Raw genomic sequence first — 17,321 nt, forward strand, 5'->3', positions numbered from 1 at the left:
TTGAGTGCTTTAATAAAAATAATTGAAATTAAACTCAAGCGCATATCAAAGCAGCACAGACGACATGTGTATAATATTTATGCGCAATATAAAAGAAAAAAAAGCAAATTTATGAAAGAGATTAACGTTCAAAAAGGGCTGCGCAGCTCTTTCAGCGCACTTTCTTTTCCACTTGAGATAAAAATAAAGAAACGTTGTAATCATAATAATTGCTGCTTTAATGGCATTTATTGGTCAGTAAGTTGATATGAAATGGCTAAATGCAGATAATATCTTATGCTGGCGCATATGAATATCTTTAGAGTGAGAGTGCAAGTGCATTAGGGTAGATCATTTTTTGTGGAAAAAAATTAAAAAATAATTGAAATCAATTTTTATAATTTTTAATAAAAAAAATATGATGCAGAAAGCAAAAAGTAAATCTTATATTTAAGTATCGCGGTATATCTTCATAATAATATCCGAAGAAACATTTCATAATTATATTTTTTTTTATTGAGAAATTCAGCGAACATAATTTTCGTGCCGAAAGGCTATGGAAAAAGTAAAATATATCTTTTTTGAAATAAGATATTGATATTTTTTCACCAAATGTCAGCCATTTATATGAATGTATTCACCTGAAATTCTCCCATAGCCAGTTTTATTGGTCTTACAATGAGTAATACTTCGAGACAAGAACCGAGACCCAAAATTATTTTATGGAATATAAATTAAATACAGTCAAACTTCCTTAACTCGAATCACCATAATTCACAAGAAAACTTCGAGTTAGAGAGACTTCCGAGTTACGGAAGATTATTTGTATGAAATTAGACTTCTATTGTCGAGTTATGGAGAACTTTGAGCTAAAAAATTCGAGTTATGAAAGTTCAGCTATAAATTTTAACAAACATTTTTTTATTTTTTTTTTTACATAAAATTTTTTAAAAATTATTTTTTAATAACTACCCCACCCTAATACTCAATTTCCAAAAACTTCACAAATTAGTGAAATAATTGAAATATTAGAAAACCGCTGCTACTCTAATTTCTAATCTTCCACTTTACCCCGCGCGAACAATGCATTTTGTTGCCACAAACAACAACAACAATCAAAACAATAATATTTGTAATGATATTATCTGCCTCAAGAAATTCAACAACTTTTGCTTTCATTTAACCCATATCTACAATGCACGCTACACAAATGAGCATTATACTTGTATATACTTATCTTAGGTCTCCCATTCCCCTTAAGCGTATCCGCTTACTGCTTACAAATCACTTCATAGTATTACTGATAGTGCTCTGCTCGTGTTATTGTTGTTCTTGTACTACATGCGCTCACATGCACGACAGGCAAGAAATGTAATTGCACACGAGTAATTCAGTGGAAAAGTGAAAATGAAAGTGATCAACTAGCCGGACCGGGCTTGGCAGCCAGCCAAGCCGACCAGTCAAGTAGCCAAGCGAGCAGTTAACCGAGCGCAACATATGTATGTATACAATGTATATATATTGTTGTTGCTGCGCTTTAAAGCAATTTAATGTTGCAGTTGTTGTTGTTTTTTAAGTATTTTTTGCTTTTTCTGTCGACTTGCTACAAGTTGCTGTCTCGTTACAATTCAATGACCACAGACATCACGGTGCTTAAGATACGCCGATAGGCTCTCATGTGTGAGTTTGTTTGTGTGTCTGTACACTGCCTTTCTCGTCAGCGCATCCATAAGTAACAAAGAGCAGTCGAAGCACTTGCTTTTGAAGAAATATATAAGCTCAAATATATATGTACATATACAAATCTATCTTCCAACATCTATACATATATACAAGCTCAACTGGCATTGCAATGGCCATTCGGTTATCATCATGTGCATATTAGACACGCTAACAATCTAAGCAACATCATAAACAGCAACAACAACATCACAGCGTATTGATAGCATTGGCGTTATTAGCCTTGGTTGCACATAAATCCATCAACACTTAAGTAGTTTTTTGCACTTTTCCGTTTTCAATTATTTCGCCTATTGTTCGCCATTGTCGGCGTTTTTCAGTTCATTTTAATTAAATTTAAATTAAATTGGAAAATTATTGCAAATCTATGCAAATCGGCAGAGTTGCAGTTTACAAATTGTGGTTCATAAAAATAAGTTGTAGTGTGCGTTTAATTAAAATAAAGTTTATTCACTTTCCTTGGAGCGGAGAAAATAATCAGAATTGTTAGTTTAATGAACTTTTTCATTGGCGAGGTCATGGAGTCGAATATTAAAAAAAAAATTACATAATATATTAAGCAATAATTATTGCTATTGTAATAATCAGTAGCAATAATAGTAAAAAGTTTTGACGCAGTCGGAAATAGGACACCGGAAAATAATAAATTTGAGGAGCATGCCGTGTTTTTTATCCGTCAGTCATTCAACTAATTGCTCACTCAACTAAATAGTCAACTAATCAAGCGATTAGTCGAGTAATCCCTACAATCTTAAATATGGCAATTAACTAAAAAGTCAATTAAATTAACTATCAAGCATGTAATCAACGAATTTATAAATCACAAGCTAAATATCTACATATCACACTGAAAAAAAACATATTGTTTAACTTTGCATGCAAAAATAACGCGTTTAGTTATTTTTTTCAATATTTTTTTAATGCAGAACTATTATTAAACAAATTTTAAACTAGTACGCACAAAAATAAAAACAATACAAGAGAGGGAAAATGTTTAAACAACTAATTATGAGTTTACACATTTTTTACACTGTCAAGAAACTCTTTACACACTTTAGTTTTCGACTCTTTTTTGTTCTATTTGAAGAAAAAACGGTACTTTACTGTTATCTATGCTTCACTATGTGCTATGTTTGCATTCCTTTTCATTTAATTGCGAAATCTTTCTGCACACGTGTCAAAAAGCTAATTTTAAAATTATTTAACATGCCTGGAGCTAGAATGACTTTTGACGTTACCCAATTGATTTATTATAATCACCAAATTGGAAAATGTAGCTGAGCTAGTGGAGATGTTTCGTGTATCGCGAAAAACAATTTATAATATTTTAAATCGAGCCGAAAATGAAAACATTCTGGAAACAAAGTGTGGAAGTGGTCGAAAGAAGAGGATCGACGAGACCGGGCAGACCGCCTATCATGCGTAAGGACCGTCAAAACCCCCAAATTTCGACCAGAACCCTTGCCAAGGAGTTGGAAGAAGAGTGTGGCACGGTCGTTTCACATGAAACCGTCCGCCTACTAATTCTGCGAAACAAATACTCTTCAAGGGTTGCGCGTAAGAAGCCGCTGCTTTCGAAAGTAAATGTTGAAAAGCGCATAACTTTTGCTGTCAACATGAACATCAAGCCGGACAACTATTGGGATGACGTCATATTCTGTGACGAAACCAAAATAATGCTGTACTACAATGATGGACCAACTAGAGTATGGCGCAAGCCGTTAACAGCTTTAGATCAGCGTAACATCACTCCGACAGTAAAATTCGGCAAATTGTCGGTGTTGGTTTGGGGATGCATTAGCAGCAAGGGAGTGGAGGCAATGAATGCTGAGCAATATCTCTCCATTCTCAAAACAAACTTGAGGCAAAGTGCGGAAAAATTTGGCTTTATTGTCGATAATAAGCCAAAATTTAAATTTTATCAGGACAATGACCCCAAACATAAGGACCTCACTGTGCGCACATGGCTCCTTTATAATTGCCAAAAGGTCATAGATACACCTCCTCAGAGCCCCGACATGAACCCTATTGAAAATTTGTGGGTTTATCTGAAGAAAAAAGTGGCAAAAAGGCAGCCCAAAAACCGCGCCGCCTTAAAAGCAGCAGTACTGGAAGAGTGGCATAAAATTCCGTTGGAATATGACTTACAAAAGCTGGCCAGTTCCATGAAAAATCGCACTAGGCTCGTAGTTGCAGCTAAGGGGGGTCATACTAAATATTAAAATTAGTTTACTTTGTGTAAAGAGTTTCTTGACAATGTTAAAAATGTGCAAACTCATATTTTGTTGCTTTAAAATTTTCCCTCTCGTTGTATTGTTTTTCTTTTTGAACCTACTAATTTAAAATTTGCTAAATAATAGTTCTTCATTAAAAAATATTGAAAAAAAAATAACTAAAGGCGTTATTTTTGCATGCAAAGTTAAAAAATATGCTTTTTTTCAGTGTGTAAAGAGTTTCTTGACATACTGTATATATCGAGCTAGCTATGAATAAATATATTTTTTAATCGACAAATCAATAATCAGCAAGTCAACTAATCAACCAATTAATCAAACAATAATTTTTATCAGTAACTGAATTAATTGATCAGGACTTCTGTCAAGCAATTAATCGTTTAGTTAGTCTTGCGTTAAATCAATTATTCGATTGATTGATCAATTAATCAAACATTGAATAAATCAATAAATGAATTAATCATTCATATAGAAGTTGTGGTAGTATACATCAACTTGTCTATCAAGCAATTATCAATTCATTATTTATTAAATCAATATTGCCATTACTTTGTATATCTATCAATCTTAATCATTAATCATTCAATATACAAGTATATATCTACTAGTCGATCAAGAAATTATTCAATCCTTTAATTATTTAATCAATCTTTCAAATAATCTTTCTAACTATTTAAAAATTTGGCAATCAATAATCAAATAATCAATCAGTCCATTAACCAATCAAATAATTAATTAGTTGTTCCACCTATTAACCAAACAATTGATCAGTTAGTCATTTTAATCTATATATCAACGAATATTTTTTCTAAATGTCAATTAATCAATTAGTCGCTTAATAATTCAACGAATATATCAATCAATTATTCGTTCAATCAGTCGATTCGTTAAATAATCAAGCAATCTATTAATCATTCATTCAATCATTTAATAAGTCGATCAAAACATTAATAATTCCATTTTTTTTTCTATCTATCTAGCAGTCAATCAGTCGACTTATTAATTAGTGATTTAGTCAGTTAATCAGTCGATCAATCAATTAAAAAAGTCATTGCCAAAAAGAAATAGGGTTTATTACATAACTTCTCAAGAAAAGTATGAGAAAAGTGTTACATAAAATCCGCAACAAACCAGGTCGTAATTGTTGGCATTCCCTTTGCAGCAATGAACCTGAACTTCCGAAAGCCACAAACGGGTTTTTACCGCAAATTATGCCGTAAGCGAAACAATTATAATTTAAGTGGCACTTTGACTGCCAGTACTTACAACAACAACCTTTCTTTTTATTTTAAATGTATCGCGGAATGCGGATATTAAAAATTGGCTGGAAATTTTCAAAATCAAAGCACTTTGGGTCATTAAATGTCAATACTAAATCAACCGATACAACAAAAATAGAAGGCAAACCGTTGAAATGAGCATAAAGTGGAGTATTGTAGAAGAAATTAAATAAATGTCTGGTATTAAAATTAAAGCGTAACAATGAGGAAATTCGATTTTGTCAATAATTTTGAAGTGCAAAAACAAAATTGAAAACCATTAATTTCATTGCGATTGCGCACAAGTGCGAGCATACAAATTAAATGATAGACATGCATATGTGAGCTCATAGATATATATTTATATAGAGAGGCGAGTGATATTGCCACAAGTTACCGCTATGCATGAAAATATCAAATTATAGCACAGACCCGCAAGCTGCTCTTAATAACGATCGATTTTGTGCGCGAACGCATATAATTTTGGAAATCACCGACTTGCCAATGAGTGATTATGGTAGACAACAACAACAATAATTGTAAATATATCAGGCAAGAGCATTTCAGTTTCATTTTCGCAGCAACTGGTCCTTGACGAATTGGTGGGCGTTAGCTTTGAAATCGCTAGGAAATCAAAAGAGAGATTATGCGTTTGACTAACAATATGTATGCAATAGCGATTAATTTTAACTTCCTCGATTTAATTTAGGTTATTCAGACGCGTGTGGAGTAATTCAGTTATTTTTATTGCTTTCAATTAAAACACAAAATCAACAGCAAACACACAGGCTTATTAGAAAATTATAAAATTCTTTGCATGCGCGCGGCGTGAGTACGTGCAGAGCGTGTCAAAATAATTTGTAGTTATATACAGCAAATTATCCACAATTAATTCTAATTGCATTCTTTCGATCTGTATCGCTTGCAGGCCCAACAATGACTCGACAACAACAAACATTTAACACCGCCAGCGGCGCGCTTATCGCTTGCATCTATGTCTGCTTGTTCGCGCATGTGCAAGCAGCTGAAAAATGGTCACGTCAATTGGAACCGACTTCACCCGGCGTTTCGGACTCTTTCGACTGGGTGCCACTTGCGCAACCGGTGGACAGCTCGACGGCAGCCAAGGATCGCTCATCGAATGCACGTGTGCTCACCTACTCGCAGGCTTTTCCACCCAACGGCCGTTTTGGTGATTTACCGAAACCACATAATCCACCGCCATCGCAACAGCAGCCTTTCGATTTCCCCTATCAATTCCAACGTTTCGTAAGTCAGCCACAGGCACGACCACAAGTCGGTTCGCCTTTCGGCGCGCCACCGCTAAAGGCATCCGCTCTCCAAGGTGGCGAACCAACTTCGCAGTCTTTCTTCAAATTCGAAATGCCTTTCCGTCCTGATGGCGGCAATCGTGATGCCGTCGCTACTGGACCAAGCTCACTACAGACTGGCTATCAGATACAGCATACCTTTGGTGGTGGTGGCGCACAGGCAACGCTCTTCAGTTCACCACTATACAATCAGCAACCTGTGTTCCCACCTGAATTCCATCCAGTACCGCAGAAACCCATACAGCAGTCTTTGCAAAAACCGTTACCACAACAAAACTACATCGAAGACAGCTTCCCAGCTAAGAATATTTATCGTGAGTCCAAACCGAATCCAACGCAGCAATCCTTGCAGAGTGTCACACCACAGGTGTTCCCCGCCGAACCGCAAGTGGATCAATTCTTCGATTTGAATAAACCACAATCCGGCTTCAATGCGCAATTACCTTCGTACCAACAAGCAGACAGTTTACAAAATAGTCCTTTCCAGCAAACCGCACCGACCGCACCCGCCTTGGCGCCCAACAACAACGCTGGCAATCCACAAGATGTACAGTTATTGTATGTGCCATATGACACGCTCTATAATCAACAAAAACCTGAATCACAAGCTTTCGAAGTAAACAAATACAATGTGAACCCCTCTTTGCCAACGGTTAATCCCTTCCAAATCAATCAGTTTTACACACAAGACTCGCTCGGTCCGCTTGATCAACAGAACTATTTCCCATCAACAACCAGCACGAGCACTAGCCGTCCCAAGACCACTACACTCAAACCTTCAACTATTTTCCAGAGTTTCGTTAACCCACAGCAACAACAATTGACGACACCACGTCCGAAACCAAAAGCGCATCAACCACCACTCGCCATGTTCTTGGTACGTAACTCAGCGCGCCCCACACAATCCGATGTTGTATCCGCGCTACGTCGTTCCAATACTATCGCTGTTGTAGATGCACCTACAAAGAAGATACCTGAGATATTCGTCGGTCCAGCTGGTATGTCGACACCGGAAGGTTATGTGAAGTTTGAGCTGCCTTATTTGTCTCAACTCACACAGACACGTGAACTGCGTGAAATACCGTTCTTTGTAGCACCGCTCAGTTACCGTACACCAAGTGGTTTCAATAAGATCTTGCTACCAGAGCCACATGTTGGCTCAATCGTCATTAATCTCGCCAAGAGTAACAGCGTCACAGAAGAAATTGTCAGCCAGCCGGCTAAGCCGAGTGTTGTTTACAGTCAAAACGATATTAATCAGTATCAGCCAGCACGACCCACACAGCGTGTGCGCCCGCAACGTGTCAAACAGCCAACGACAACGAAAGACTACTATCCAGCATTGAACGAGCCAGTACAAAAGGAACGAGATCAATTTGAAGTCACGACTCAACGTGCCACTTTGGCGCCTACACGCGGTAACAAGTTCAACTACTTCTACAACCAAGATGCCATTCACGAGGTCAACTCACCAAAGGTCACCAAACTGGATCGTCCGAAGAAGAAATGTCCACAACATGTGCAACAACAACAGCAACAACCCATTGAACAACCTGCTTTCACACAAACTATCAACAACCCCTATGCTCAATTTCAACCAGCACCCAACCAGATCATCAACGATGACATCTACAAAGTACAGCCTAACCGTCCAGCGCCTAGCACTTCCACGTCGACCAGCACTACTACCACGACTACCAGCACAACTTCAACAACTGCTGCACCAACGCATACATTCTTCACATACAATCCCAATGGACAGGTTGATTATCAGAACGCAAACGGTCCTCTCTACTCTTTTGGTACCATACCAAAAGAACCAGTTGAGGAGCAGTTACCACGTTTCACCACACGTCCACCCACGAGCACAACAGCGGAGGAGGAGTATCGCATGAAACAGTATTTCCGTCAACAGGATGCTTTCCGCAATCGGCCACAAATAGTAAACCCAACAAATCCACCTTTCGAACAAGTACAATATACACCTGTTGACTTAGACTATGAACGAAATGTACCGTCCACCACTCATAAGACTACATCGACTACCAAACAACGTATTACATTCTACTCACCATCGCAATCAGCAATTTCGGGACCAGAGGATACATATAATATAGTCTCTCAACAACGGCCGGATGTCTTGGAGCTACAGCGTGAAAAAGACATACAGACTGAATTGAAACCACACCGCCAACAAGCATCAAATCAACGTCCTTTATACAACCAAAACGAGATACCCGATAGCACCGTTGAATATGAACCCAATCCTTATCATGTACCATCAGAATTACCACCACTCACACCAAATCTACCAGGACTTGTAAATAATTTGCAAGAGAAGGACAAACAAAGTACTGCGGGTGAACTCGCTACCACTACGCCAAATCAACCCGAGCCAGAATCTGAACAGCCTACGCGTCCAACAAGACGTCCAATTAATCGTGTGCGTAAGCCTCTAGTTTCCAAAGTAACTTCTTCTGTATCTTACTCTGAAGCGGAAACCTCTACACGCCGCCCCGCACAACGCGTGCGTCGTCCATTTGGTTCAAGAGCAACAGTCAGCACAACTGCATCACCTGATAATGAAGGAGAGATTACACCGACAACACGTCGTCCATCGTCTGCAGCACGTAATCCACTTATACGTAATCCCAACCGCATACGCTATCAACCTACACAAGAGGAACGTCAAAGCTTGCGTACAAAACAGCGTAAGAAGTATGGAGAATCTGGCAAAGATGAAGATTTGGATTATCAACGTGATGTGTTGAAGCAAAACTATCCAGTCATAAAGCCACTGTCATCACGCACACCATCCAGCCCGACTGCAATACCCAGTTCTTATGCTACAAACTTTGGTTCCGAAGTGCCAACATCGGAGACTCAACAAGTGTACACGGTCACGCCGAGCAATACTGTAGAAACGAATGAACAGACATTCCCTGCCGGTATGTTGGAACCAATGCAAATCGCTCAACAATATAGTCAGTATACTAAGGACAATTTCGGACCAGGTTATTTCCCCAATCAAGAGGATTTAAGTCCTACCGAACCGATAATACGCAATGAGATCAATCCAGTATTTACCACATTGCCGAGTACTACAAGCACCACAACTACTACCCCAGCACCAACAACCACTACTGAAGAACCGGAAGTGACCACCAGACGTTCGCCATTTATACGCCGAAACTATCCACGTTTGCGTACCACAACTACCGAACCGCCAACCACAACCACACCGGAGACTGAAACGAAATCTTCGGTAAGTCACAAATGAGATTTTCGGTTAAAAAAAAATATAAATTTTTAACGCATTCTTCCATAGCTACGTCCACGCATACCACCACGTAAAGTGATTAGGGTACGCGCACGTACGCGTCGTCCACAAATTTCATCAACCACAGCGACTCCAGAGGAGGAAGCTGAAGTCGAAGAGCCCAAGAACAATTTCCGCAAGATAAACCGCTTCAATCATGATTTGTATGAGAATGAGGTGAGTTTGTTATCTAATTATTTTGAAGCTCAGAAATTTCACTTCTTAAAATACTCCCAAAAAGGCCTCACCACCACAAAGACGCCGCCAAAGACCAAACTTCCAGCTTGATGGTCAGGAATCACAATGGTCTCCAGCACTTAAATTCGGCAGCAACCACCACTTCAAACCTACGAACCCCAAAGAACAGCATAAAGAGAATGAACATAAGTTCGAAGAAGAGCCCGAAATTGTAACCATAGGACCTGAAGATGACAAAAAGGCGGATAACTTTGAAGTGAACGTGTCGGCGAGCCTTGGTGATACAAAACCATCACTTAAGGCACCAAATTTGAAGTAAATTTATTTTAAAATTTAAATTTTAGTTAAATCACATTTTCACTAAACTTTGCGATAAACCTTCTTTCAGGCCTGAGAAATCCTTCGCTGAACTTCTGGAAGAAGTCATGGGCAAGGCACCTGAAGAGAAACCACTCGAATCAGTGGAGGAGAGCACTCAGCGTACCACAGATGGCACATTCTTCGAGTCGCAGAAAACGACGATATTCAACCGCATCAACAGACGCAACAAATTCAAGAAACTCAGATTGCCCTCAACACAAAACAGTGAAAGTTTCGAGACGGCCGAGTCACAAGGTCTTGGCTCGCAACTCTACAATTCACTCTATGGCAAGGACAAGTCTACAGACGAAATAGTAAAGGCACTTAAGACGACCACACCACTAACACCGGTTTCTACGACATTTACAACAACAGCCGGTCCACTAAGTACAATGAACACCAATGAACCGACAACGGCGGAACCATTAGAAGTCACCTCGTACGCAACAACAATCGCTATGGATGATGATTTGGATAGGAGTACAATTGCGCCAACAGGAAATGAAGACGAAAGCGCCACTGCAGAGAGCGCTACACGACGCATGGATGAAGCAGTAGATGATCTGGAATCGCAACCGAGCATATTTTCCGAAGTCAAGAGACAACTGCATGACCTGTTCGCCATCGATGAGTCGGAAGATCACGCGGTAACCGCGGCGTTGGCTGCAGTCGGCAAGCGTAGACAAGAATACATGAATATTAAACGCACCAAAGCCGATACGACCACACAGGCGATGAACGCCGCCACGGAGGAGGCTACAGAGCCAACGCTATCGGTGACGGCTGTGAAGGCACCAGCCGATGATCAAGCTAAAAAGAACTTGATGGACAAAGTCGTTTATGCAACGTCCACATCGATGAAGATGTCATCCGAAACGGAGATTTGCTACCGTGGTCGCTGTATACGCTCCGAGGATTTGCCGTCGAATCATAAATTGAATTGAGTCGGAAAGCGCTTAGCGCAAGTGAAGTATGGTAGAAATGTCGCGCAACGAACTTAGAGAGTTGAATTTACGCTCTCAGTTTCGTGTTGGCTTATGTTAGTATGTATTCATGCGCATTATCGCTTATGTGAATTCGTATGCAAGGGAGTAGATTGTGATAATATGAAGAAAGAAACAAAACAGAAAATTCCAAATTTTCCATAACTACACAATCTGTACTTGGAACATAACAATAACCTGCTTAATATTTCTACATTAATATTGTCTATATAATAGCTTATCACTCACGAATTGAGCTATGTTTGTATGATAGTTTGTAGTTTCTTCTGGAATTTTCCACTTTTCTAGTGCGCGCTGTCTCTATGACTTTATTGTATGTAATTATTTATAGACTTAATATAATTTTACGAAAATCTAGTTTAATTTATAAAGGGGAATAAAAGTTCCAAAACCTGCGACGCGTCCAGTGAGTTTTCGTTACATTTATCCTTCCATTATATTAATATAAGTTTTATTATTAAAGAAAGTGTATTTTATATGCAAAAGTAATCAAATACATTATTTACTCGTAATTAATATAATTAAACGAAACGAATTATTAAACGTATTTCTAATAAACTTTTGTAGCCACAGGAACGATTATATTGTATTGTATTTTAATATTCTTAGTAAGTCTTATTTGATTGCGAATTAAGTAGCCTTAAGTCTGTAATATATTTAACTAAAAGACCAATAAACTTAACATTGAATAAAATTAAAATTTGTCAGTCCTCAAATCATTTAAAAGATATGAACTGAGTTTGACAGCAGAAAACATTTCCCAAGTAATTTTTGGAAATACCTCGAGTTGATAGTCCTTGGCCGAACGAAAATTCAGATCCGTTCCGATTTAGTAGACTGTAAAAACGGATATGTTGGATAAAAACATGGTTGGATGATCTTTTGGCATTATTTTGAGTATCTTCCTGTCAGTTAATACTTTAGATTCTCCCTCTCTTTGGTGTTTCCCCCTTATTTGCTCTCTCACAAAAGTGGGGACCAACGGATTTTCTCCATAACTCGCTGATTTTCAATACTCTAAGGACGTATTCATGAATTTGAAGATGTGAGCTCTATATTCCGATGGCCCATGTAGATAAATTAAAAAAATCAAGCTTGTGTGGTCTTTGGTTTTATGAAGTGTTCGTTTACAAGTATCGTTATCGAAGATATGATTAATGTCACATAGGCTGATTTTTAGTTCATTAGCTCAGCTGAGAAAGAGCTCAACCCGTCCGACTCTAGAGAAGCTGACATTTACTTTATACCTTTCCAAGTGAATCCCATGACCATATCTGGCTGAGGTTATGTTTTCAGGTTCCCACTGTCTTACTAGAACTTCACGACGATGGTATGGGGGATCCTTTAAAAGAACTTAATTGTGTATGTATGTATATTGGTCTGTCTATAGTGTCTGACTATTTTTTAGACAATCACCCAATTTCAGTCTGGCCAGGCGCCCTGATGTGAAAGAAAAGAAAATCTCAATCAAAAACAAAGTAAAATGGAGGATGACAAAAACAAACCGAGGACTCATCAGTTTTCTAGAGAAATTCAAGATCTTACACTACGAATCGGTCGCAATATGCCCACTTAGGACTAGTAACGAAACTTGCTGTATAACGAACTTGTCACCTGATCTTTGTTGTTCTGTTGATAGGAAAATGCACATGAAGAGAATTTGAGAGACTGAGGTTAGTATTAAGCAGAAATATTTGCGTAGCATAGAGGGTATATATTTGACATGTCGATGCCGAGGTTGGGTTAAACGGAGTTTACTGATGTCGTTTTTGTTGTGGCGATTTCCAAAACACTGATTGAAGAGGGAAGCCCAAGTTTAATAGTCGGGAGACTCCGGAAACGAGCTGTTTCTACAGTTTTGGACCTTAGGGAGAGGAAAAATAGATAATATGTTAAGAAATATGTTTTGTATGTTGGGATCTTGTCTGGATATGTAGGAATAGAACCTACAATATCCAGAACGAAGACGAGGGTCACTCTGATTTCGCAAGAAACTCATCGTCTGCATTGTATGTCAGTGGAAGGAAGTCAAAAAAGGTTAAGGAAGTCAAACGGTTGTCTGCGTTCGATTTCATCGACGTACTGTAGGAATGACCTCTTACAGAAGGGAAGGGCTGTTGTATGTGGAAAGGAAATAGAGAATTTTCAATTCTAATTAATGGTATTTTTTCTCACTCTCTCTTTCTAACTAACTATAGAATATATAATATTTTGAGAAATAATCTATATTTCGATATCCTTAGAGATCTGAAATGCTCAAATATATTATATAAATTGAGTATAATTATATATTTAACGGTAAATATAATATTCAAAAATTTCTTATTTATTTGTGCATATTTATTAATTATTAAAGACACTTTATTACATTGACATACAGAATAGAATAATTTATAAGCCCACTTATGCACAAAAAATTACAGATGTATGTACAACAGCACAAAATATTTATTTAGTTTATAATAAATTGATTTCGAATTATTTTAAAATACAGATGTATGTAGCAATGAGGGAACATGTAACGCGTTTACTGCGAACATAAAATATTTAAAATTACAATAAAAGGTAAAAAAATAAAATTAAATTAAACATTTAGTAAAAGTCTGGCAATGTCATGGTAAATATATTTTGTGAGCAAACAGTTTATGAGCAGCAGTTATACGCAATAAACGAGCGTTTGTACGCCTCCATACTAACTAACAACATTTTATACTACTTTAGTTACTTATAATTGCATTTCGAGCTTAAAATTAATTTTACAGAAGTACATAGTTGTTGTTACAAAATATAAATAATATTATTTGTGTGTATATTTATGTATATATATATATTTATATTTGTATGCACCTAAGTTTTTTTAAATTCTTTTTTCTTACTGTACGAGACATTCATTCACCTCAATTAATGCTGAGAAACATTGAAAAAAAGTAAAAAAAAAAAAATAAAATAAAATATTTTATATCACAAAAACATAAAATTGTGAGTTTTCACGAAAATGAGAGATAAAATGCAATGTCATGCCATTAACACCATGAATTCACGGTGCAGCATTGCGATTCAAAGGCGCCGTCTCATCATCTGTAATTTCTTGTATGTCATCGACGTTGTGTGGACTGCTATCACCACGGCCTGCAGCAACAACCGGTTGACCTTGTGGGAAGTTCCATTTTTGCGGACTCGTACGACCAAAGACGAGGAAGAACAGATTACCAACGAAGTAGAAGAATGCGCTCACATAGAACACAACACGCCATTGTGCGGGATTTTCCTACAAAACGAAGTAAACATATGAACATTAACATGCACAATGCAACTTAACACACAAATCAGCCACAACTGACCTCATCTGTCACAATCAGTCCCACTGTGAGCGGCGCTATTATGCTTATCACATTCGCTACACAATTGGTAATGCCCATTAGGGTGCCGGCGAAATTTGGTGCGATATCGATGTGATTGACTTGGAAACCCAGATAGGTGGCCGCATTTGCGCCCACCGCGATGGTCAACAGTGTAATAGCCAATTTAACGCTGCCGCCTGCATTTATATAACCCAAACCAATCAGTGCCACCATCGGCACCCACTGACCGATGGTGTTGAAGAATTTACGAGACACCCATAAACGTGTTGTGAAGCGCGCATTGATTATATCGCCCACAAAGATGAAAACATATGACAGCAGACACATCGCGAGGTACGGGAGCGCAGAAAGTGGACCATTACTGCGTATATCTACACCGAGTATATTTTTCATGTATGTCGGTATTTCGGTGAGCAGTGTCCAGAAGCCCCAATTGTTCGCTAAATGCACGAAAATCAGTGTTAAGAATGGTGGCGAAGTGAATATTTTAGCCCATGGTAATTTGTGTGGTTGCGTTTGTGAGCCACTGCTTTGACGACCAGCATCTGAGGGGCGACGTGTTTGTCCGGATGATTCAATATAACGCAACTCGGCCACACTAATCGATGGATGTTCCGCAGGTGTGCTAGCGCTTAAATATAACCAAACGAATGACCATAAAATGCCAACAACACCGGAGAGATAAAATATGCTAGGCCAACCAAGCCATGAAGATGCTATGTAACCGCTAACCGATAGCATTACGACTGTGCCGAATTGTGCGCCCGAATAGCAGTAACTGACGAGACGTGCGCGCTCCTCAGCTGGCGCCCATTTCGATAGAAATGTATGTGTCGATGGAAAAATCATGCCTTGCGACAGACCTTGTGCGGCGCGCAGTGCGAGCACTAAAGGCCAGTCACCGACTTTGGCGCAGAACGGTGTCAAAATGGCGAGTGAGGAGCATATAAGCACGCCAAAGAAGAACGTATACTTTGCACCATAGTGATGCGCCATGTAGCCGCCGGGCACTTGTGTTACGACATAACCCCAGAAAAAGCTGCTCAGTAGATAGGATTTAACGCCTTCGTCCCATTTGTACTCCTGCAATAGTGGAGAGAAGAGATAAGAGACTAGTTAGTTCACAGCATAACGATAAGCATACATAATTTAAAAAAATGCAAATTTTCCATAATATAGAATCTGTAGATATGTAGGTGCAGTGTATTTATTATTTATTTGCTTTTTTTGTTTAACATGGATATGAACACAAGCAAAAAAGTATTGTGTGGAGCCAACTGTGTTTACATTGCGTTTTTATCAATATGGAGTCTGAAATTTAAAAATTCTTTTATGTATGTATGTATAAATGTACTGCACAAGCAAATGGAAATATATTTAATATGAGAAATAATCATAAGAAACTCGGTTACTATGTAAAAATGAGCCTACTACCTACATACATACATATGTCAGTATATAAATGGCATATTACTGATAATTTTTCGTGCTGTTGCATTTGATGAGCAATAGCGCAAACATATTAATATAATATAGAGGTGCTACTTTATCTTTAAATTTACAATAAAGAAGCTAATTAGCACACCCACTTAAAAATGCAAAAAACTGCTAATTTCATTAACAAAACAAAAATTTCTAGGCTGGCACTTACCTCAAAAGCTGGATTTGTGGAATTATTATCTGTCATGGCCACAATGGCTACAGAAAGATTTACACGCAGTGCATAGGCCACTGCCAGGCCACAAAAGGCGAGAAAACATTGTAGATGACGTATACCAAAACGTGGACCTAAGCAAAAAAGAATTGATGCGTAACTTGTAATTTATATTCTATCTAACAGCAAACATATGTGTGTATGTATTATATATTTAACTTACCTTGTCGAGCAGTATCAATTTGCTGATAGCCACCATTGAAACAATCACACCAGAAAACCATTTTACCTACGATTTACACTTGCATTTATGTACGCGATACATACGCCCACCTCAAATTTCTTCCAATCAATTTAACTATATTCGGCAGCTACTGATTGCGTATGGCAATGGATTTTTTTTTTTTGGTTACTTTGTTGTCTTGGCGAAACTCAATACTCCATTCTATTGTGCTTGTAGAATTTGACGAGTTTGCACTTTTTCACACAATCACAACTATTACACTCTACATCAGTTTTCTAAATGATGAGTTTTGTATACGTTTCCAAATGCGTCAACACAGAATAGACGATAACAATATAACAATAAGCAATTTGGAATCTCTGCCTGCAATGTAATGAAGGAATGGTGCAAATAAACAAAGGGAAGACGCAAAACAGCTGATTAGTGCTAGCGTTACTACTTATTTATAACGTTTTATCGATAAATATCGATATTTCACGTAAATACTTGGCGGCAGTATTTGTGTTCATATAAGAATGAAATATACTACGTTATCAGTTTATGGTCCGTAAATTGGTAAACATTATTAGATAATACAGAGTATTCGAAACAATTTTAAGTTCTATGTTTAATACTGAATATTAAACGGACATTTAAC

At 37.9% G+C, this 17,321-nt stretch overlaps 2 protein-coding genes across 2 annotated transcripts in view; one reads left to right on the forward strand and one right to left on the reverse strand.

The window, feature by feature from the left end:
- Positions 1 to 11,418, forward strand: part of LOC105209342 (mucin-2) — a 33,804-nt gene extending 22,386 nt beyond the window's left edge. Inside the window, exons 3-6 of the mRNA XM_011179711.3 lie at positions 6,141 to 9,808; positions 9,872 to 10,039; positions 10,104 to 10,375; positions 10,449 to 11,418. Coding sequence (XP_011178013.1) covers positions 6,149 to 9,808; positions 9,872 to 10,039; positions 10,104 to 10,375; positions 10,449 to 11,364 — 5,016 coding nt within the window. The 5' untranslated portion in view covers positions 6,141 to 6,148 and the 3' untranslated portion in view covers positions 11,365 to 11,418. The remainder of the gene's footprint in view (positions 1 to 6,140; positions 9,809 to 9,871; positions 10,040 to 10,103; positions 10,376 to 10,448) is intronic.
- Positions 11,356 to 17,056, reverse strand: LOC105209343 (putative inorganic phosphate cotransporter). The gene is made up of 4 exons (XM_011179712.3): positions 16,664 to 17,056; positions 16,438 to 16,574; positions 14,766 to 15,869; positions 11,356 to 14,692 (listed from the first exon to the last, which is right to left on the reverse strand). Exons 1-4 carry the CDS (start codon positions 16,722 to 16,724, stop codon positions 14,462 to 14,464), a joined length of 1,533 nt encoding a protein of 510 aa, XP_011178014.1. The 5' UTR covers positions 16,725 to 17,056; the 3' UTR covers positions 11,356 to 14,461.
- Between the last annotated feature and the right edge of the window lie 265 nt (positions 17,057 to 17,321).

The sequence above is a fragment of the Zeugodacus cucurbitae genome, chromosome 6 (assembly GCF_028554725.1).
Source record: "Zeugodacus cucurbitae isolate PBARC_wt_2022May chromosome 6, idZeuCucr1.2, whole genome shotgun sequence".
Classification (NCBI taxonomy): Eukaryota; Metazoa; Arthropoda; class Insecta; order Diptera; family Tephritidae; genus Zeugodacus; species Zeugodacus cucurbitae.

Coding starts and splice junctions, on each gene's coding strand:
- LOC105209343 (XM_011179712.3), bottom strand. CDS start 16,724: ATGGTTTTCTGGTGTGATTGTTTCAATGGTGGCTATCAGCAAATTGAT. Junction 16,575..16,663: donor AATTGATACTGCTCGACAAG/GTAAGTTAAATA, acceptor TTTTTTGCTTAG/GTCCACGTTTTGGTATACGT. Junction 14,693..14,765: donor GACTGATTGTGACAGATGAG/GTCAGTTGTGGC, acceptor TTCGTTTTGTAG/GAAAATCCCGCACAATGGCG.